Below are 23,947 nucleotides of genomic sequence, written 5' to 3' on the forward strand. Positions count from 1 at the left end.
GGGGGTCAATACACAAAAAAAGCCTACAGGCGTGAGTAAGACCACAGCCATCATAAAATACCATAATATGGCAGTGTGGTCATCCCTCTCCTAGGGTTCACTCTTAGATTCACTCTTAAGATGAAAGAATGTTACAGGTTCTACCTTATGAATGCTTTTGAGAAATCTCCTGGTTAGGGAAAACAAAATCAAAGTCTTAAGAGATCCTCGCCAAGAATGCGTTATTACCAGTGTGACAGACAGGGGGCGTCACTGACTACCAAGCAAGGGACACAGCTAACAAAGACACAGTCACAGGTTTAAATGCAGTGATTCACCATCTTTATAGGCCTTCTAGAATCCTCTGTATAAATTTTTCCTCTTTCTCCATCCTACGCCTCTTCCTCCAAACAAGTGCTGTCCCCCGCCTCTCAACTCTGACTCACTTAGATGAGGTCAAATGGCTTCTTTTATCTAAGATCCAGCAGCACTTCCAGTGTTAGAGTGTAGCCCGCTGGAAGCACTTCCAGGTCAAAAGGAAGTCCCAAAAAGCAGGGATTACTAATCCTTGGTAGCCACCACGGAACCCAACAGGGCTATCTCACTGGAATACAGGTCCCAGCATGCCCTGCCAGTGTCTGTGTGGGAATCCTAACCCAAGAATGCTGCCATCTAGCATACTGGGGGATAAAGGGTTCCAAACATTGTTGTCTCCCCAGTCCTTGCCTTGTATTGGGTAAGGGTGCCTGTTCCCTCCTAGGTGGAAAGCCATTTTCCTTTATTATGGCATCCTAGTCAGGAAAAGGAATCGTCCACCATGCCCTTCGGGATGCCTATCAATCCACTATGGTACTCACATCAGAAAGAACTACGAGGAAGCACTCGCCGAGGTTTTTGATTGTATCCACAAACTTGGACAAAGTGAGTGACATACCGTGTTGGTTCAGATCGCATCACGCCAATGACATCATCAGGAGCTGCCCTCTGAGACCACACCCCCTAACAACAAGTCATTGCATCACAGAAACGACATTGCAAAAATGGCAGAACCCACTATAGGAGAACTCGGCGTTATGGTGCTTCCAAAACATGATGATAAAATCAAAATGATCTGCAAACAAAACAAAAGAAGAAAATGGAAGCGATGCTGGAGTTCTACACTGTAAGAATGACTGGAAAACCTAAAAAGTCTCAGGGGAGAAATTTATAAAGACTTGAAAGGGCTTCATTAACTGTCACCTGTTTCAAGGAGTGCGTGGGTGATTTTGGGCTATCTGTAGGCTACAGGAGCAAAGAACCTACTTTGAAGGGTACAGGAGTCCCTGTAGGTAATAAGATCAACTTCTACTGGTATCTGTAGCTCCACTCCACCAAGCGGAGGTCAGCATTAAACTGGAACTGGTAGTCAAAGTCACAGAACACAGACAAGCAGAAAAAGGAACATTATCAATGGCCGACAATTCAAGGTAATCCGAGAGCCAGAAATCATCTAAAGAAGTCTAAAAAAAGCCATTGTGGACTCTAGAGGGTGCCAGTGAGCCCAGAACACCAGACAAAACTTCCACAGACACAACTCCAAGTTAAAACAGAGTTCTTTCATTCCATTAGAATATCTTTCCAGGCTTTTAGGTCAGTCCATACTGTATAAACCAGTAACTCCATTGCCTTTCTGTCTCCTTCCACCTCCACGCTGTGTGTTGTCCTTATCCTCCCGACTCTGACTCACAGAAGTGAGACAAGATGGTTCCTTTTATGTTGGACCCGGGAGTACTTCCAGTGTCAAGACACAGCATGGCAGAAGAACTTCTAGGTCATGCGGAAGATCCCCAAAGTAGAACAACCTTTTTCGGTTAGCACCCAGGGTTGCCCTTTCAAACTACATATCTCATGGAACCTTGTGGGATTCCAAACTGGGGCCAAGTCAGAGTAGCACTGCCACCTTTCACCTTGGGGGCTAAACTGTCCCTGGGCATCAGTCTCCCCCAGTCCAACCATTATATGACCATCCCGACTAGGATGGGAACCAAGAGTCATCCTGTCCAGGTTGCAGTTCCACTTATGCAGTCTATCAAATATGGCCTCCCGGCCAATTAAGGCATGGTTCCTCTTCCCAGACAAGATGTCATGGCATCTACATGTCATTGAGTGGGTTGGGTCACCAGAAATCGAAACATTCATCTTTGACATTATTAATGGCTGAGACCCACATTGTGTGTCATCTCTAAGTCTATCAAGTACAGCTCAACAATATAAGCGCCATATGGACAGCAGCACTTCCAGATAAACACTGGCACTCAATCGGCAAGAGAGGCATCACGCAGGGAGCCATGTGTGGTATTCTAAACCACATCCATTTAGATGTCTACCTCCTCAGCTGCTTGCTACCTGGGGCTGCCTGGCAGGTTGAATGGCAGGAGTGACTAATGACTCTCGTGTTTACCCCATCTCACAGATTTACCCATTTATTTGTCATACTATACCTTCAGGAGATGCTGGTTGATCCATTTTGTGAATGTCTTCTTCTGTACCCTGTCTCTCTCATCTGAAAAGACACAAACACAGAGGGAAAAACCGTGAATACTCCTATCATTGAACCACACTGAGTGCACAAACAGGAAAATCTCAATTGATCACAAAGCAAACATTTGTAGAATTAGACTCACCTCAACTAATTATCTATTAATTTATCAATTATCCAACTATCATTGTCCTTCTAAAGTCTTGGAACATTTAGTTTTTATTTCTGCTGATACATGGCCCTCATCGCAACCACTACACATCCTCCAGGAGACGTCACCGGCAGTGGGCTGCTGGAATTACAAACAGCGAGTTGTACCATTCAGCTAAATGGAGACCACCGATAGCCAGTGGGCTGATCTCGATGCTAACTGTGAAGGCACTTCTTGTACAACAGCACACATCTCTCCCAGCTTCACATGAACAACAACAGAATCCACATCACCGTTTCTATTTGCTGAGCAGATTCCTCAACAAAGTCACCCGAACCATTTAATAAAAGTTGGCATATCACCCAGGGCTGGTGTGTTAAATAACACTGCTGGAGGCCAGGCGCAAAATACCTCATACATCCTCACTATGACGGTACTATTAATACACATACAATACGATAACAAAATTACATGGCATCCTCGGAACAGACAACAAGAAAAATTCAAAATAATGCTGGATGAGAAACATTAGCTTTAAAATAATAAAGCTCACAAAATGTGCATTAAAAACACTAATAATGTAAATTCTTAACTGCTTCTGTTTGAATCCCCCAAACAAATGTATTCACCCACCCCATTCTTCCTGGGTCATTGAAAACCAGATACGCAGCCATCTTGAGTCTTTCCATTTCTTGACTCCTTTCTGTTAAGATGTGCTCACAATGATTATTTTCATTTCAACCAATTACATGGGGCTCGTCACACTGCCCCAAAAACTCTGTGTCTCTTTATTTATACAGGTATATATAGATATACTGTATATGAATCATGCCTATCAAATGAAGACGCCATCAACAGACATTTGCGGGCTTAAAAAGGAGAACATCCACATATTAAACAATACTTGATGACCAACACCTTCCAAACCCCACCTTATTATCCCCCTCCCTTACACCCACACCCCCTTCCTCATTTGCTAGATATTGCCATTGACTCGTGTGTGTGTGTGTGTGTGTGTGTGTGTGTGTCTAATCATTTTCCTCTGATGATGACTCCTGATAAGAGTTGAAAATTTATGAATAAAAAACTATTTTAAGATTTGTGATTCATCCTCTCCCTTTGTGGATTTCTAGCTACAATATATACATGTACATACATATTTATATATTATATGCAAATATATGTATATATATATATACATATATGTCTGTATGTGTGTGTATATACATTATATATATATATATATATATATATATATATATATATATATATATACACACACACACACTAGGGAGCTTTGCCCCCTGCTTGCTTTGCTTGCCAGCCTCCCCAGCCTGCACTATGCGTCAGCCACTTTGCCTCTCTGTTGCTCGCGTATGTGGATTTCACTTTCACCAAACAACAAATCTTTTATTTACAGAGTAATAATTTCCATTTGATTGCACTAATGCGATCTTTAATATCAGTTTAAGACTTTCGAATTTTAGTACTTTCATTATCTCTAACCTACTCTTCCCAGAAGTGCTCCCAGGTCAAACCTTCAGGACACTGAAAGTACTTCTGGGAATCACATAAAAGGAGCCGCCTGCGACTATTCGAAGAGCCTGAGTCGGGACAGGGAGGACAAAGCTTGCCTGAGGAGAAGTGGAAGTGGAATGATTGAGAGACACAGAGAGAAGAAAGAACAGTGTGCTTTTATTATAAATGTGTACTGTGCTGCAGGCGGGAAACAAAAGGAAGGCGTTTCCCACTCTTTAATAAAAGCCTTGTGTTTTGCTGGACTTGTGCTTGTGTCTGTTGTTTTGGGTGTTTGGGGAGCTGGAGTACACCCTGGTGGACACACTATATATATGTATTGTTACCCACGTATACTGTAAGTAGGAGGCAGCTAAAGGGCTTAAATAATTGTAATAATACATCCACCCTGTGGGCGCCGGGTGCACTGACTGTTTTTCAATTCCCTGTAGACTTTTCCCAGGAAATCCTGCCAGGTTCTGGACTCAATTATTCTATATATACAGTATACATATATATATATGATAGTACCTGCCAAATACTTTGTAATACATGACACGTGTTTCACCTTAATTGGGGCACATAGTGAGGAAATCCTGTTGGGTTCCATGGGGTTGCCAGAGGGAGCTGATGGGATTCATAATGCCTACTTTGTGGGACTTCCGTTTGACCCTGAAGTGCTTCCATCGGGCTATGCCCTAGCAGTGGAAGTACTCCTGGGTTCAAGCTAAAAAAGCCCACTCAACCGTATCCAAGCAAGTTGGAGTTTGAGTTGGAGTGGAAGAGGACAAAGTTCACCTGGAGGAGTGGAAGGAGAAAGGAACAAAGAAGGAGAAGAATTGTGTTGGTTTATGACACTTTCGATGCCTTTGTACAAGGTAGTTTGTGCGAATAAACCTTTTATTTTTACCAGAATGTGAATCTGTGTGGTTGTGTCTGAGGTGTGGGGTGCTGCAATTCCCCCCAGTGGTCACAATATATAGATATACAGGTATTAAATATAGCATATATTATATAATGGTTCTCTGTTTACGTTGCAAAATTAAGTTTGGTATTTATATCACCTTTAATATTCTGTATTATATTTGTAATTATTACTGTATTTACAGGGCCAATAAGTGGAAACAGACAGACAGACAGACAGACAGACAGACAGACAGATAGATAGATAGATAGATAGATAGATAGATATGAAAGGCACTATATAATAGATAGATAGATAGATAGATAGATAGATAGATAGATAGATAGATAGATAGATAGATAGATATGAAAGGCACTATATAATAGATAGATAGATAGATAGATAGATAGATAGATAGATAGATAGATAGATAGATAGATAGATAGATAGATAGATACTTTATTAATCCCCAAGGGGAAATTCACATACTCCAGCAGCAGCATACTGATAAAAAACAATATTAATGAGTGATAAAAACGCAATGCAAGTTAAAAAATGCAAGGTGGAGAGTGCAAGGCAGGTATAACAGTCTATAATTTTGTATAGTGTTAACGTGATGTCTTTTCTTATGAATTTAACATTGCCAGTCCACGTCACCTGCATGTCTTTGGACAGAAGGAAGAAGCCCACGCAGACACAGGGAGAACATGCAAACTTCACTCATGTGAGGAACTGAATGAATGAAATGAATGAAGGTTGAATGCAGGGAGGACCCGCAACACAAACATTGATCTCCTTACTGCGAGGCAGCAATGCTACCACTGTACCATCCTAAAGTGAAAATGCGCTGAATGAAACATCTGAAGAGATATGGTTGTATATTGAATATTGTAAATGGTTTGATGCTGCTTGAAGTAAAATCATCTACTTGTAATAAGGGGAAGGATGCAGAGAGAAGTGGGCAGCAGTACACGGCACTGCCATCCACCAGCTCTGCAGCGCCGGTCTGTCACCCAGACCAGGCTCACTGTGCATGAAGGTTAAACCTTAAAACACCTGTTCTGTTTGCATTCTTCTCAGTTGTCAGTTTCACAAAGCATACAACACATAAAATATAAAACTGATCTACTAAGCATCTAGCAGCTGTGACGGACAGCCGGGTCCCATGCCCGGCCGGGACGCCCCTGCTGCATATGTTCCGGGGGAGCCACCATGGACAGCTCAATACCTCCCCCGGGACACTTGGTGGCAGCCTCCCTGGCCGTTGTTCGTTTCCCAGTCTCCCACGTGGCTCCATGGGACATGGAGTCCTCCACAGCCTGGTTGGGAGATGGGGTGGCCGCTAGGGAGTGCTGCCGAGAGCCAACAACCCGGATGGGGGAGTTATCAGCCCCACCCGGAGGTGCAATCAGGACCAGCTGGTCAAGCACCTGGAACACTTCCGGGTGGGCTATAAAACGGGCCAGCCTCCCTTTATTCTAAGCCAGAATCGGGAGGAAGAGGACGAGGTTGCCTGGGAGGAGTGGTGGTGCCAGGAAGGGTTGTTTAAGCTCTGTATAAAGTGCTCTGGGACTGTGTTGGGCCTGTGGGACACCGGGAAGACGTGCGCCCACGGGCAAAGAAAAATAAAAAGCCTATTTGTTTTACACGTGCCTCTGCATAAGTCTATGCCGGGTCGGGCGCTATATAGCACCTTTTACACAGCATGTCAACCTTCCATGCCCCACGTCCCTCAGACAGGCTATGCAACCCTTCTTTGGGAATGATCCAAAAAAACAAAAACATTCCAAGGAAACATAACACATAAACACGAGGCCGCATGCTGCATTCACTTTGCCCCAAACTCGATGACTTCACAACGTGTTTCTGGTCAGGGCCCTAGCATTGCAGACACAGCAGTTTATATTTTGCTACCGGTTGCCATGACAGCCATCCCTCAAGTGCAGCAGACGCCTTTGGTTGACTGCGTGCATTCTTTCACTTTTACTTTATACAGACACCTTACTATTACCAAAAAGACGGAGACCCCCACCTGGTCTCGATTTGAAAGACGGGGAATTCTCGTCCAAGAATAACCGAACAGACCAACCAGCGGGCTTGCAGTGCGACCCACCTGATCTTTCTGACGGCCACTTTTTAAAGCCAGGAATCTAAAAGAGCGTGCAAAGGTACAAAAAAAGACTGAACAAACTCCAACAGAAGGCAAGACACCTCTTGCCGCTTTAAACTGAATGGAATTTTAATCCGCGACATGAGATGCTCCATTGACTTTGTCAGACAGGCAGCCTCACCTTCTTCTCCATTAGCTGCACCTTTGGCTTGACAGTACTTACTGTGCGTGAACATGAGTAAATCGAAATGAACGTGGTGGTCGTTGTGATGGTGGTATTGCCAACATTTCCGCACTTCCATTTGTGGTGCTAGGCCGGTGGATTAAATTTTAATGATGCATTCCCTTCTAGGACACCAACGGAAAAGAAATCCCAGACATCTTATGGACAAACACTGAAGTCATCTATTGCAGTGGAAACTGCTCCTTGTGTTCTGCGTAATTGATGGATCAATAGAGCCGAGTGTCAGCGGCACCAGCACGAAACTGAAAATGTCTGCTGGTGGTAGACAGACAAGTGTTATAACATACACACCCATTAGCCTGAACATTCAAACCCCTGGCAGATGAAGTGAAGAACGTTGATGATCTTGTTACAATGGAACCTGTCCAGTGGTGGAGTATAAACTGCTCAAAAAACTGAAAGGACCACTTTGACAACACATCAGATCTCAATGGGAAAAAAATCCTGCTGGCTCTCTCTACTGCCATGGACTGATATGGTGATGTGTGAGGAACGAAAGGATGGAAATGAAAATCATCAACCGACAGAGGGACACCCTGAAAATTATAGGGAAAAAATGATGCGGCAGGCAGGCAGACTCGTCCATTTGTCCGAGACGTCATTGCAGCAACTCCAAATCTTACTCAGTAGTTTGTATGCATGCCTGACAATGTCCTAATGAGAAGACAGATGGTGTCCTGCGGGATCTCCTCCCAGATCTGGACCAGGGCATCACTGAGCTCCTGGACAGTCTGAGGTGTCAGATGGACCGAAACATAATGTCCCACCTAGAGGTGTTCTATTGGATTGAGGTCAGGCAAGTGAGCATGGGGGGGCAGTCAATGGTATCAATGCCTTCATCCTCTCACCACATGAGGCAGGGCATTGTTGTGCACTAGGAGCCACTGCACCAGCATATGGTCTGCCAATGGGTTCAAGGATTTCATCCCGATACCTAATGGCAGTCCTGCGGTGCCGTTGTCTAGCCTGTAGAGGTCTGTGTGCCCCTCCATGGATATGCCTTCCTCCCCAGACCATCACTGACCCACCACCAAACTGGTCAGGCTGAACGATGTTACGGGCAGCCTAACGCTCTCCACGGCTTCTCCAGACCATTTCATGTCTGTCACATGTGCTCAGGGTGAACCTGCTCCCATTTGTGAAAAGCACAGGGCGCCCACCAGTGATTGGACCTGCCAATTCTGATATTCTATGGCAAATGCCAATCGAGCTCCACGGTGCCCACTAGAGTACGTCGGGCCCTCAGGCCACCCTCATAAAGTCTGTTTCTGATTGTTTGGTCAGCGACATTCACACCAGTGGCCTGCATGCTGGAGGTCATTTTGTAGGCTCTGCCAGTGCTCATCCTGTTCCTCCTCGCCCAAAGGAGCAGATACCATTGGGTCCTGCTGATGGGTTAAGGACCTTCTACGAGGGGCCCTGTCCAGCTCTCCCAGAGGAACTGCCTGTCTGTCTCTTGGAATCTCCTCCTTTGCCCTGAGACTGTGCTGGGAGACAGAGCAAACCTTCTGGCAATGGCAAGTATTGATGGAGAAGTTGGACTACCTGTGGCAGCTCTGTAGGGTCCAGGTATTGCCTCACGCTACCAAAAGTGACACTGACCGGAGCCAAATGCAAAACGAGTGACAAAACAGATAAGGAGGGAAAAATGTCAGTGGCCTCCCTCCACCTGCTAAACCACTCATTCCTGTTTTGGGGGTCGTCTCAGTGTTGCCCCTCTAGTGCACCAAAGCAGCTGAGACTGATGAACAAGCCCCTCTGCTACTGAACTGACCAGATCAACAGCCCAGAAGTTTCAGTGACTTGATGCTGTACTCTCATTTAAAAGGGGTCCTTTTCATTTTTTGAGCAGTATATTTGGCTGCAAGTGAACCGTCAGTTCTAGAAGGTCATGTGCTGGAAAGCAGGATTTGAGCGACTTTGACGAGGACCAAGTTGTGATGGGTCACAGCATCTCTAAAATGGCAGGTTTCTTGGGATGTTACAGGTATGCCGTGGTAAGTGCCAACCAAAAGTGGGCCAAGGAAGGGCAACAGGTTAACAGGCCACAGGGTCATGGGCACCCAAGGCTCGTTGATGTACGAGGCGAGCAAAGGATAGGTCGTCTGGTCTGATCCCACAGAAGAGCTACTGGAGCACAAACTGATGAAAAACTTCATGCTGGTCATGAGAGGAAGGCATCAGAACACACCATGCAATGCAGATGCTGCATGGCCGCAGACCAGTTAGAGTGCCCAAGCCAACCCCTGCCCACCTACAATGGGCACGTGAACATCATAACTGAACCATAGAACGATTGAAGAAGATGATCTGTACTAATGAATCACATTTTCTTTTAGATGATGTGGATTGGCCAGGTGCGGGTGCATCGTTTACCTGGGCGGGTGATGGCAGAATGATGCACTATGGGAAGAAGGCAAGCTGGCCGTATAGTGTGATGATCCGGGTAATGTTCTGTTAGGAAACCTTGGGCCCTGGCATTCATTTGGATGTTACTTTGACATGTACCCCCTACCTAAAGATTGTTGCAGGCCACATACAACCCTTCATGACAACGGGGCTCTGTGATGGCAGGATAAAGTGCCCTGCCACACTGCAAAAACTGTTCAGGAATGGCTTAAGGAGCATGACAAGGAGTTTGAGAGGATGACGGCCTCCAAATTCCGCGGAACTCAATGCGATCGAACGTCTCTGGGATTTGCTAGAAAAACAAGTCTGATCCATGGAGGCCTCACTGGAGTCCATGCGTCAACAGGTCAGGCCTATTTTAATGGCACAAGAATGAAAGCAGCACAGCCCACTGCTACAACCTATTTGGTCTTGCGGGAGTGAGTCACGGGTTAGTTGTAGTTCAGTCGTTTGGTATGTCAGATTACACGACTGTCTGACGCATTGCCATTATATAAATGAAGGCTGAAAATCTGTCTGAGAAAGTCGTCAAATGTGGCACTGTACCCTGTCCATGTGACAGTTATGACACTATTCCATCCATCCACTATCCAACCCGCTATATCCTAACTACATGGTCAAGGGGGTCTGCTGGAGCCAATCCCAGCCAACACAGGGCGCAAGGCAGGAAACAAACCCCGGGCAGGACTCCAGCCCACCGCAGGGTGCAGACACACACCCACACACCAAACACACACAATTTTGAAATTGCCAGTGCACCTAACCTGCATGTCCTAGGACTGTGGGAGGAAACTGGACTACCCGGAAACTGGAAGCCATGTAAACTCCACGCAGGGAGGCCCCAGGAAGCAAACCCGGGTGTCTTAACTGCGAGGCAGCAGCGCTACCACTGCGCCACCATGCCGCCCTATGACACTATTTATTCAACTATTTCCTCCTTTTTTCGGAATCAGTCTGACATCGGAACAGCACCATACAATATGAGAAATGTCACATTGAGCTGCGTCATCCGGCCACGTTGTAAAACCGGGCTCAATAAAAAAGGGACACCTTAACCACAAGAGCGTAAATCTACCAGGGCACATCCACGGATTCCAACAAGTGTGGATCAAGAGAGAAAAAAAATTCCAAAAACTTTCCAAAATAACAAAACTTGAATTTGTGTCGCACCAAACACTGCGCTGAATCTACATGAATGAAGTGACGTGTAGGCAAACGCATAAAAGCAACCATGGGGTCCCGCACTCCACTCTCACACCTCAAGGCTCACCTCCGCTGTTTCACCATCACAGACCCTGTTATGACTTTGACGTCTGTACTTTTCAAGCTGCCTTTACTTTTTGATTTATCCTCATACTGCTCGGGTATGACCATTTTTACATCAAATTCCGAGGTTGAGCATTTGGGGTTGAGTTAAAGAGTTAAACTGAGATAAGTGCAAAAGGCTAATCTAAAATTAATAGTAAAAATGACAAATACGGTAAGTTCGCTGGGTATACGTGGGAAAGGCACAAGAAGAAGAAAAGCCCTTTAAGGGTCTACATTTGGCCTTTACACTCACCGGTCACTTTATTACGTACACCTTGCTAGTATCAGGTTGGACCCCCTTTTGAATTCTGAACTGCTGTAATTCTTCATGGCATTGATTCAAGAAAGTGCAGGAAACACTTCTCATGGATTTTGGTTCATATTGACATGATAGCATCACGCAGTTGCTGCAGATTTACCAGCTGCACATCCATGATGCAAATCCCAAAGGTGCTCTACTGGATTGAGATCTGCTGACCGTGGAGGCCATTTGAGTCCAGTGAGCTCATTGTCATGTTCAGTAAACCATCTGGAGATGATCTGAGCTTTGTGACATGGTGCGTTATCCTGCAGGGAGTAGCCATCAGAAGATGTCAGTCTTAAAGGGATGGACATCGTCAGCAACAACACTCAGGTAGGATATGACATTTAAACGATGCTCAACTGGTACTAAGGGATCCAAACTGTGCCAAGAAAATATCAACCACACCATTATACCACCAGCAGCAGCCTGAACTGTTGATACAAGGGAGGATGGATCCCTGCTTTCATGTTATTGATCGCACCATCTGAATGAAATTCGAGACTCATCAGACCAGGTGATGTTTTTCCAATCTTCTAAAGTCCAGTTTTGATGAGCCTGCTCTTAGCTGACAGGAGTGGCACCCTGTGTGGTCTCCTGCTGCTGTAGCCCACCTGCTTCAAGGTTCGACGTGTTGTGTGTTCCGAGATGCTCTTCTGCACACCTCACTTGTAACGAGTGCTTATTTGAGTTACCATTACCTATCAGCTCAAACCAGTCTGGCCATTCTCCTCTGACCTCTGGCATCAACAAGGCATTTTCACCCACTGGATATTTTCCCTTTTTCAGACTAGTCTCTGTAAACCCTAGAGATGGTTGTGTGTGTGAAAACTGAAGTAGACCAGCAGTTTCCGAAATATGTCTGGCACCAACACCCAGGCCTCATTCAAAATCACTTCAGTCCCCTCTCCTTTCCATTCTGGTGCTCGGTTTGAACTTCAGCTGGTGGTCTTGACAAGGCCTACAGGCCGAAATGAGTGGCTGCCCTGTGATTGGCTGATTAAAGATTTGCGTTAACAAGGTGATGTACCTAATAAAATGGCTGGTGAGTGTATACTGTAGGTGATGAAAAACGCTGGGCCAAAAGCTGCTATAATACAACTATTATTTAAAGAGCATGACTCAAGTGAATATGAGTAAGCATTTGGAAAATGTTAGTTGATTTTTTTTTTCATTTTATTCAGCTAAATTTTTTTTTTCCAGATAGGCTGATTCAGTGTGCGGCTGCCAAAGGAAAAAAGAGGTAAAGCCTGAAATCTCCACCAAAAAACGAGAGAATCAGAGCATTTATTTTTATGTATAAATGTGAAATTTCATGTTTCCCTTTTATAAAACTCAACGCTACTGCCTTCCCTTGTCTGGCACCTTAAAATATATTCACTATCTATGTTCTAAACCCCAAAACAGTAACTGTCTCCTTCTGTAATTATTTGTACTTTCCATACGAATACTGCAAATAAACAGCTTAAAGGACAGGGTCACAATTAGGGCTTCTGGTTCCAAAGGGTTTTGTGTTTTGTGCCTGAACTTGAATCAAGCACCTTCTTTTAGCGCTTGTGCTCATTGTGACAGATAGAGGGCACCACTGAGGCCCAGACACCAGATATAGCCAAGGATTCAAATTAAAGTACATTTCATTATACACAAACCCCTTTCTCTGGTTCTTTCTTCATAAGACTACTCACAAGCACATTTCATAAATGAAATTTCCCGACTCCAGCTCACCTGGATGAGGTGCAGCGGCTCCTTTTATGCCACACCCGGGAGCACTTCACGTGTCATATGATTACGCCCTGAGAGCACTTCCAGGTCGGGCAGAACCTCCATAAAATGTGTGAGTCCTCTCCCCACAACTACCCTCTGGTGGTACCCATGTACCTCGATAGGGCTGCTCATCAGGACTACAATTCCCAAGGGGCCCTATGGGTGTGCAGATAGGTGCTCTGCCAGAGTGATGCTGCCATCTGATGTACTGGAGGAACTACATGGACCCCAAGAGACAGTTCTTCCCTGTCCTTCTGTTATATCTTCCCAGCCACAGCTACCCCAGCTGGGGTGCCTATCCATCCATTTCCTTCCCTTAGGGCCTGCCATCCAGGTAAGGAACCACCCTCCTTCCAGGACAGGATGCCAGTCTGTCCACCTTAGCATCTACATCATTGTAAATTAACTACTCAACTATTGGAGCTATGGCATTATTAGCCAAAGTGCCTGGCGCTGCCCGGGTATATTTGTAGAACGGGTTAAGGAAAGAAAGCAAAGGTTTGCACGTTTTTAAAATGGTGACCCTGTTGTTATTGCTAGTTGTCCCATCCGTCATCCACACTGCCTCTCAATATCTCTGCTCTCATAAGTCAAGAATTTGGGCCTGATTGGATTCCAGAATTGTGGTAACTCCCTACCAGGTTGTAACCATGAATGCTGTCATGTCTGACTCGTCCTCTTAGTTCATAATGCTTAAATTATGAAGAAAAGCCAACAAAGCAAAAGTTAAACAATAACTCTTTGATCCTCCTTCATGTTGCACTGCACTTCCAATCTCGATCAGGCCTCGCACAACACCCTCTGTAAATGCACACGATGCTTCTTTTAATATTACAGTAGGCAGAAGCAGCAGGCGCGGCATCGCCCGACTACATAAAGTTAAGCTCTGATCATTTTTGTCTGCTAGTCTATTCAGATGTTTCATTTGCTCTGAGCAAGCAGGAGGCACTGGTGTGCAAAATGTAGGACACGGGGAAAAAATAAAAAAAAAAAACACTTGGACCCCCTGGGGTTAAAATTTTGGATTCTGAAGTAGTCCGTTTTATCCATATGGTCCTAGAAGAGCAACTGTGGAAAATCTGGTTCAGATCTGTCAAAGGGTGTAGCACTGTAATACTCACTCTGAGCCAGCAGGTGGCCCTGGTGTGCAGACTGGAGTACACAACAAAATTTCAATGTTTTTACCCACCTTAATAAAAGCACAAGTGTCTGTGTAAAGTTTATCTACAGGCTGAACATTGGTAAAGGTGCTATATAAATTCAATGTATTATTATTATTATCATCATCATTATCCATAGTTTATAAGATCATGGAACAACCAGTCATAATAAGAAATAAAAATTGCTAATATAAGCTTCAATTAACATTAACTGTGAGTTATTCAAGCTTGCTAAGTTGGCTCCCCATATAACAAATGTGCTTTGAGATGTTTGAATTAAGGATTTGAGTTTTGAGGTCAAGCAGTTCTGTTTAGTAATTGTGACTCTGGCGAGTGGCAATGTGTTGCACGCTAATTAGCATAATACCCTAGACACATGACAAGAATCCACCTTAATTAAAGGATAAGTGTCTGTGTGTCCGCCTGGTTGCTGTCTCCAACAGATGGCACATCACTGAAAGTTTCATATTCAATACATTGCAACATTTGTAGTAATAAAATGCATTCCATTTCCAACAGATGGCGCCCCAAAAGCATTAACACTGCTTTTATGAGTCCCATACCAAGTGGCATATAACAGAGACATGAACATTGTAATTGTCATTCCAACAGATGGCACCTCACAAACATTAACACTGCTTTTATGAGTCCCATACCAAATGGAATATAGCAGAGCAGTAAAACATTTTATTTAAGTGTGTGATGGTCCTCTGAATTCAATGCATTTTATTACTACATACATTATGTATCATTTGGCTCCTGATCAATCAGTAAAGAAATTGTCTGAAACTGCAGCTGAGCAGAGATTTTGTCATTTACAGCCTTTTTCTGATATGTCCCAGTTAGATGAGAGTTTCTAATTTTTCCAGTTTCTTTTCAAAGGAAATCTGGCCAGAGCTGCTCTGTATCACATGTACGGTTTCCTCACTTATAGCAACTAGATTTCTGCAACATAATCCACAGAGCGAATCTGTGTCAGGCCATATGTCAAAATTATCCACCTTAAATAAAGGTGTTGGTGTATCTGCATGTCCATCCAATTGCTTTGTCTCCATTAACACTGCTTTTATGAATCCCATACCAAAAGACACATAACAGGGACATTTGAATTGTAGTTGTCATTCCAACAGATGGCACATTTTAAACATTTGTAGTAATGCATTTTAATACTACAAAAGCTTGTGGCGCGCCATCTGTTGGAATGACAATGCAACATGCATTCCAACGACATTTCAATAGATGGTGCACTGCAAACGTTAACATTGAGGTCTACGTTGATTATTTTAATTGCAATCCACCTTAGACTGGTAGTGCAGTTGGCATTTATTACATTTACAAAAACTGTCTAAAATTCTGTTTTGCTTTATATGCCTGGGGTATTAAGAGTTCCTCGAGGAGGGGAAATAATAAATTTAGTTTTAGCACAAGACCGCAGCATAAAAATGCATTAGAAAGCGAGGGGGTCTGAATATTTTCTGAAGGTGCTGTATAAGAGGTGCTTATGAAAAAGAAAACACACAACATGAGGTACTTGAGGGTCTGGTGGACTGTTTGCTTTCGTACCTCCCCCTAGTGTACCTCTGCCCACGTCTGTCACCAGCTCACACTTACTTGGACACCTCCATTCCATCAGGCAACTCCTGTCTCTGTGTATTGGTTCAATAATTCTAACCTGTAGGGTCCTATTCTGGCACTGTCATCAGGGTCACAAAAGACCCCACTGAAAGTCTCCAGAGATCGCCTATAACCGCAGGTATCCTCACTGCCTTGACCTTTGATGTCCTACTTGAGGACTGCCTACTGATTATAATAAATGTCTGGGGCCCTGCACGGCTCTTTTCAAGGTGCTTTGTCACTCCCTGTCACTTAAAGACTCTCACAAGGATACCCAGTCACTGACACTTTGTCAGAAAGGCAGCAACAAAGAAGCAGAGAAAACACAAAGAGGTTTGAAAGTGTTCTGAAAAGCCCTCATGGAGCCGTGGAATTTGTGTCACTAGTCGTGTAATCTGACATAATCAGGGGGCAACGAGATCCAGCAACTGCAGTCGTCAACTTTGACATCCCCTCCGATGAGAAGTCTTAGCATTTAGTCACAGTGCCCCCTTTGAACGTCAGCTGTGTAGTCTGACATCCCCAGTGACTTAATCTGACCAGGTTAAGTGTAGGGACAGCTGGCGTGTGTGCGTGTGTGTGTGTTTGTGTGTTATGGCCACCAACCAATGTGCACTCACTCGGAAGTGCAAGGCAGCCTCATGAGATGATTGAAACTGTTCCGAAAAGTCATCATGGATGGCCACAATTTGTTATTCCAAGTTATGTAATCCGACATCCATCAGGGGCCACAAGATTCAGGAATGCAGTCATCAAATATGACATCCCCTCTGACAAGATGTCTTAGAGATTACTCACGGTGCCCCCTTTAAATCTCAGTTGTGTAGTCTGACATCCCCTGTGACTTAATCTGACCAGGTTAAGCCGTAGGTACAGCTGGTATGTGTGTGTCACGATCACCAACCAATGTGCACTCACTCGCAAGTGCAAAGGAACAGAAAATTCGAGAAGTTTGAAACTGTTTGTCATGGAGCCATGTAATTTGTTATTCCAAGTCATGTAATCTGACATCCTTGAGGGTGATGAGATTACACAAATGCAGTCGTCCACTTTGACACTTCCTCCAACCACAAGTCTTAATCTGACCAGGTTAAGTCGTAGAGACAGCTGGTATGTGTGTGTCATGACCACCAACCAATATGCGCTCACACAGAAGTGCAAAGAAACAGAGAAAACATAAGAGGTTTCGAAACTCTCCCGAAAAGACATCATGGAGCCTCGCAATTTGTATCACTAATCGTGTAACCTGACATCCTCAGGGTGACTACATCCAGCAATTACAGTCAACAACTTTGACATCCCCTTCAACAAGACATCTTAACGATTAGTCACGGTGCCCCCTTGAGACCCGGCTGTGTAGTCTGACATCCCCCATGACCTAATCTGACCAGGTTAAGCCGTAGAGACAGCTGGTGTGTCACGACCACCAACCAATGTGTGCTCACTCTGAAGTGCAAAGAAACAAAGAAAACGAGAGATGAATGTGTTTGTCACAGAGCCGTCCAATTTGTTATCTCTGGTCGTGTAATCTGACATCCTCAGGGCAACGAGATCCAGCAATGGCAGTCGTCAATTTTGACACCTCCTCCAACCACAAGTCTTAATCTGAACGGGTCAAGCTGTAGAGACAGCTGGTGTATGTGTGCCATGACCACCAACCAATGTGTGCTCACTCAGAAGTGCGAAGAAACAAAGAAAACGAGAGATGATTGAAGGTGTCTGTCACAGAGCCGTGTCATTTGCTGTCCATGGTCATGTAATCTGACATCCTCAAGGCAACGAGATCCAGCAATGGCAGTCGTCAATTTTGACATCCCCACCGACCAGAAGTCACGGAATGCATCACCAGCTTACATTTTTTTCCCATGTCAATTAATAGCAGTGATGTGTTCTCCCTACAGATTTTATTTTTTCTCCAGCCGTCTGGAGTTTTTTTGTTTTTTCTGTCCCGCCTGGCCATTGAACCTTACTCTTATTCGATGTTAATTAATGTTGATTTATTTTGTTTTCTTATTTTGTCTTTTATTTTTCTATTCTTTATTATGCAAAGCACTTTGAGCTACTGTTTGTATGAAAATGTGCTATAGAAATAAATGTTGTTGTTGTTGTTGTTGTTCTCGTTACAAAAGTTCACCTGACAAAGGGGTTTTCTGGAGAGGATTAGGTGGGGGAAGTCTGTGTGCAGAAGGGTGTCTAAAAAGGGACTTTTATATAAAATGCATTATTATTTATTACAATACAGTCGTGTGCCGAATTACGGTTGCATTTGGGACCAGCCATTTGGTCATATGTTGGTGACAAAGTACAATGGAGGCTCTGTGGGTCTGGTGACGGTCACCGGTACGCATACTTTACCTGCCACTATGGAGTAACAGAGGTAGTGTTTCTCCACCACTGGACCACGACACTGGTGCGCAGTGTTACCAGGTCTTCAGTTTTCTCACCCAGTAGGGCTGTTTTTGATCATCGTCCATGGGGGAAAAAACTGGGCTTTTGCAAGATGTGCTATTTTGGGCTGTTGGGCTATTCAACCATCTGGCACCCCTCCCCCTGCCATCTGCACTATATATGTTCTTTACCGTTATAAAATCGGGACCCCCACCCATTGTGTGACGGTTTATATCTATTCTACCACTCTGAAATATCTCAGAGGGACCCCAACTTGCCCCCAACTTGGGCTCTGATGGAATGTACCAAACCCACCGCTCCTCACTTTCTGTCATGTCAATTTGTCTACCTCCGGCACTGAGCTATTTTTTTTAAAGCTGCCCGCCATTGGGTCACAAGTGGGTCATACTGGGTTGCCTGAAAGATCCTCAGCACTGCATGATATGTTTCCCCATTTCTAAAGTGAGCTTATTTCACCACGCTAGTGGGTCATCAATGAATTTTTAAAAGTGGCAAAACTGGGGTACAGGACTGTAAAAGTTGGAAACAACTGGTGTACGGACAATGAGAAACAATAGTGAGAAACAACAGTGAGAAACATCGGTGCAGGCTGACGGCATAAAAGTGGCCCATGTGGAGCGGCGCTGATCAAAAAACCCTCTAAGAATCAGAAAGCATATGAGATCCTGTGAAATAGTAATAATAATAATAATATTAAATAATAATAATAATAATTAAATTTTTATCACTGTGTCTGGCTTTGGCAATGTCTAGAACATTATATTACCCTACTGCTCTCCTATGACCCTCAGCCGACAGTCTGAATCTCCTCATCTCAGTGGGCTGTAAAATGGCACATGACTGTATAACATCCTTTTTTTGAGTTTGCTCATTCCTGCATAGCCCATCTGAAAGGCACTATATAAATAAAGTCCAGGACTATTACGTCTAGGAAAGATTTCAACATTACTGTAAGTGATGCTGTTCATCTCAGGCTACACGCAAGCAGAAGCCCGTACACTCTCACTGGGACAAGATGCTCTTTAGGGGTGTATGGGAAAGGCACTATATAAATAAAATGTATTATTATTATTATTATGAAGGACATCAGAGGGCTTGAAGAAAGCATACACATTATGCAGCAACTGCAGTCATTAAGTTTGATGTCCCCTCAAACTGAAAATCATGTAATGTGTTGCCTGATGAAAACATACAGAAGCACAGGGAGGACATGCAAATGGCACAAAGTGAACCGGGCAGGATTTGAACCCGGGACTTCGGAGCTGTGAGGCAGAAGGTGCTCACTATAACTATGGTGATCTTCCTACCACGTTAGCAGAAAGGCACTGTCCTTGTAGCTGAAGACAACTCCAAAGACCTACCACGTGAAGATGGCATACTAACCAGGAGGGCACACACTTGTATCTCAACTGTGTTAACGTCCTGAAGTGGCACAGCTGAACTTTTTCCCCCTTCATGTCTCACTTCATATTTCACCAAGTCTGCCCGAAGTTAGAGTCACGCCAACAGTACAACAAGGCTGGTTTTGCAACATCTCCAGCGTGCACTCGCAGTCCTTCACCAGTTCACGCACAATCTCTTCAAATACAACTTGTAACATATTGCACAACAGGATCTCCTAGAACGTAACAAATCTCCACCCTTGAAAATGAAAGCCTTAAGCCAGTGAGTGTATGCAAAGCAGCAAGTAAACACGTGTCCATGCCCCCCGAATGGAAGCTGACCTCCCAGCGCTCGACACGGCATACTGACCCATGCAGCACATCTGCCTCACCAGCCTGGCATTCAGTTCCTTGTCGCTGCTCAGGAGATGCCGCATCATTCCTCTGTTCAGCTCTGTCATTTCACTGAGATCAGGGCATGCCTGCATAGGAAGTGGTGCAAGCTGACGCCACCAGTCTCCTCCCTGCCGCTGCTGGAAAGGCAGAGCAACTCCCACCCCTGAAGACGACCAGTACGACGGGTCCTGTCACTTTTTCCAAACTCGTCGGGCGGCACGGCCGCTCGGGTATTTAGACTTTTAGCTCTGCTGCCCTGTGTGTTTAGCAGAACTGTGCCTGGGAGTCTTTGAGTAAATCATTAGCAAAACACAGGCCTGTGTTTGGGGGGGCTGGGCAAAGATGGGAAGCACTCCATGCAATCATACGATTAGCTAAAATTACAGAACGCATCCAGCAGCCGGGCAGCCAGACATCTCCAATCCTGCCTCCCATCTTTGTAATTAACATTAAAGTAGCTGTGCTGGCAGCATCTGTGGAAGGAAACTGTCAGCTGCCTGCCATGCACCGCAGGGTCTGACCATAGCCTAGGAATCATAAAGACACATGAATACATGAATGACTTATTTCATATAGCGCCGTCCCTTAGGCTATTTATAGTTACTGCACTGGAAGGAAATCCAATCAGGACACAGACTTTATAGTGCCTTTCCTGTGGAGCATCACTTGATAACCTAGGAACCATAAAGACAGATCAATATATGAATGACCTTAGTTTATATAGCGCCTTCCCTTAAGCTATTTGTAGATGCTGTAGTGGAAGGAACCCAAATCAGGACATGGATTTTATAGTGCCTTACTTACCTATGACTTGAATACACGAATGACCTTATTTTGTATAGTGCCTCTCCATAGGCTTGTTATAGTTGTCTTTGTGGAAGAAAGCCCAATCAGGACATGGATTTTATAGTGCCTTACTTGTGGTGCACCAGTTGGTTAGGCCGTAACCTATGAACCATAAAGACAGATAAATACATGAATGACCTTAGTTTATATAGCGCCTTCCCTTAAGCTATTTGTAGATGTTGTAGTGGAAGGAACCCAAATCAGGACATGGATTTTATAGTGCCTTACTTGTGATGCCTGACCATAACCTATGAACCATAAAGACAGATCAATATAAGAATGACCTTATTTTGTATAGTGCCTCTCTATAGGCTTGTTATAGTTGTCTTTGTGGAAGAAAGCCCAATCAGGACATGGACTTTATAGTGCCTTTCCTGTGGTACACCACTTGGTTAGGCTGTAACCTATGAACCATAAAGATACATGAACACAATAATGTTTGCTTTAAATTGTGCCTACCATTATATGATTTATGGTTGCTAGAAGCCCAATCAGGATAAGGATTTTATAGTGGCTTTCCTGTGGAGCATCACTTGATAACCTATGAACCATAAAGACAGATCAATATATGAATGACCTTAGTTTATATAGCGCCTTCCCTTAAGCTATTTGTAGATGTTGTAGTGGAAGGAACCCAAATCAGGACATGGATTTTATAGTGCCTTACTTGTGATGCCTGACCATAACCTATGAACCATAAAGACAGATCAATATAAGAATGACCTTATTTTGTATAGTGCCTCTCTATAGGCTTGTTATAGTTGTCTTTGTGGAAGAAAGCCCAATCGGGACATGGATTTTATAGTGCCTTACTTGTGGTGCACCAGTTGGTTAGGCCGTAACCTATGAACCATAAAGACAGATGAATACATTAATGACCTTAGTTTATATAGTGCCTTCCCTTAAGCTATTTATAGATGCTGTTGTGGAAGGAAGCCAAATCAGGACATGGATTTTATAGTGCCTTACTTGTGATGCCTGACCATAACCTGTGAACCATAAAGACAGATGAATACACAAATGACCTTATTTTATATTGTGCCTACCCATGGATACTTTATAGTCGCTATTGTAGAAGGAGGTCCTTAGAGTCAGGTGGCTGCTTATTCTTTCACTGGGCAGACGGGTATTGAGGTAAGTATTATTTTGACATTTATGTGAAGTTGGGCGTAATTACAACAATGCAGACACCTGGCGCACTGCAACAGATTACAGACTTTCAGAGCAAAACCAGGGAAGAATTCAACAGCAACGTCACACTACCTGATAAGTTAATGCCTGCCCCATGACCCCTAAGACCAGGCTGGTGGTCAGGAACATACAGAATCCTTCATTTATGGTCTCAGCAGTGGATATGGACAATAGACTCTGAGCATAATTAACCCAAGGATAAAGTCCCTGGGCGAGTACTCAGAACTTACTCATGGAGAAGGTCATTCCGGACATATTTCATTTATTCTTTGTGCGAGCCCAAGTTCGCCACTTGTTTTAAAACAACAACTATTGTGCCTATCACGAAGAAGAGCCTGGTGACACTCCGCAATGACACCTGAAGTACTAGTGTGTCCCACATAAAGGAAGCCGCTTAACATCATCCAGGCGAGTCAGAGTCGGGAGGCAGAAGGCAATACTCATCTCGATGAGCGGAAGGTAGGAAAAGTGCAGTGAATTACCAGTGGGGGTAAAAGTGGATCGTTTTTATTTGTCAAGGTACTACTTGTAATAGACAAAAACCTTTACTTGAACCCTGGAATAAGTTTGTTTCTGTAGATTGAGGATCAGTGGCACCCTCTGCTGGTTGAAATATATATAAAATCATCAGCAAAAACACCTTGAAATAAACAGATTCTCTTCCTCCTTTCATCCTCACTTGAGTGTATCCTGACTCTGACACCCTGAAGAGAGGTGACCTTTTAAGGTGGACCCGGGAATGCTGCAAGTGCCATAGTGTGTCCTCCAGGAAGCACTTCTGGGTTATATGGAAAAGGGGGTCCTCCCCTGACAACGCCCCCTCTAATGGCACTCAGGGACCCCGACAGGGCTACACTTCTGGACTCCAATTCCCATGTAACCTTGTGGGTGTTCAAACTGGGATGCTTCGGGAGGACCACTGCCACCTGTCATATAGGGGATGGAACTGCCCCTGGCCTCTGGCTTCTGCTGTTTCATTTATATGACTTTAGCCAGGCAAGATATACAGTATACATATATACACATACATATATATATATTTATACATATATATGTGTGTGTATATATTTATACAGTATATGTACTGTATATGTGTGTGTATATATATATATATATATATACACACACACACACATATATATACATATATATATACATACACACACATATATATTTATTCCAAATCAAACGCTTCCCCACACCCCAGCTTGAGGCTCCATAGCAACTAATGGTTGCAAAGATGCACAATAGGAAAAACTGCCTCTTAAAAAAAATATATTAAGATTCACTGTAATTGCATCTTTAGAATAAGAAGCCAGAACATTTTTATAGTGTTGCTCTCACTACTCAAAGCACTTTACACAGTGAGTGGGGAGCCACTTGGACCACAACTAATGTGCGGCATCCACCTGCATGATGCGACAGCAGCCATTTTTGTGCCAGTCCGCTCACCACACACTAGCTATTAAGTGGTGAAGTGGTGAGAGAGAGATAGCCAATTAGAAACAGGGGATGATTACGGGCCAGTATGTCCAGGCTGTGGTGGGCAATTTAGCCAGGATAGCAGGAGATGCCCCTTCTGTTTATGAGAGAAGCCCAGTGATCTTTAATGACCACAGAGAATCAGAACCTCGATTTTACATCTCATCCAAAGGATGGTGTCATTTTTACAGTAGACCACAGGGTAAGCGCCCCCTACTGGCCTCACCAGCACCTCCCCCAGCAGCATCCCAAGCTTTTCCTAGA

At 44.2% G+C, this 23,947-nt stretch overlaps 1 protein-coding gene across 5 annotated transcripts in view; it reads right to left on the reverse strand.

Annotated features, from left to right (window-relative positions):
* dst (dystonin) overlaps positions 1-23,947 on the reverse strand; it is a 413,393-nt gene that overhangs the window by 319,813 nt on the left and 69,633 nt on the right. For 4 of the 5 annotated variants that reach the window (XM_039739122.1, XM_039739120.1, XM_039739118.1 and 1 more), the window contains exon 2: positions 2,460-2,521. In XM_039739122.1, coding sequence (XP_039595056.1) covers positions 2,460-2,521 — 62 coding nt within the window. Of the gene's footprint in view, positions 1-2,459; positions 2,522-20,138; positions 20,245-23,947 lie in introns of those variants that run through there. The other variant, XM_039739119.1, reaches the window with a different exon arrangement.

Source organism: Polypterus senegalus, chromosome 16, assembly GCF_016835505.1.
Source record: "Polypterus senegalus isolate Bchr_013 chromosome 16, ASM1683550v1, whole genome shotgun sequence".
Taxonomy (NCBI): Eukaryota; Metazoa; Chordata; class Cladistia; order Polypteriformes; family Polypteridae; genus Polypterus; species Polypterus senegalus.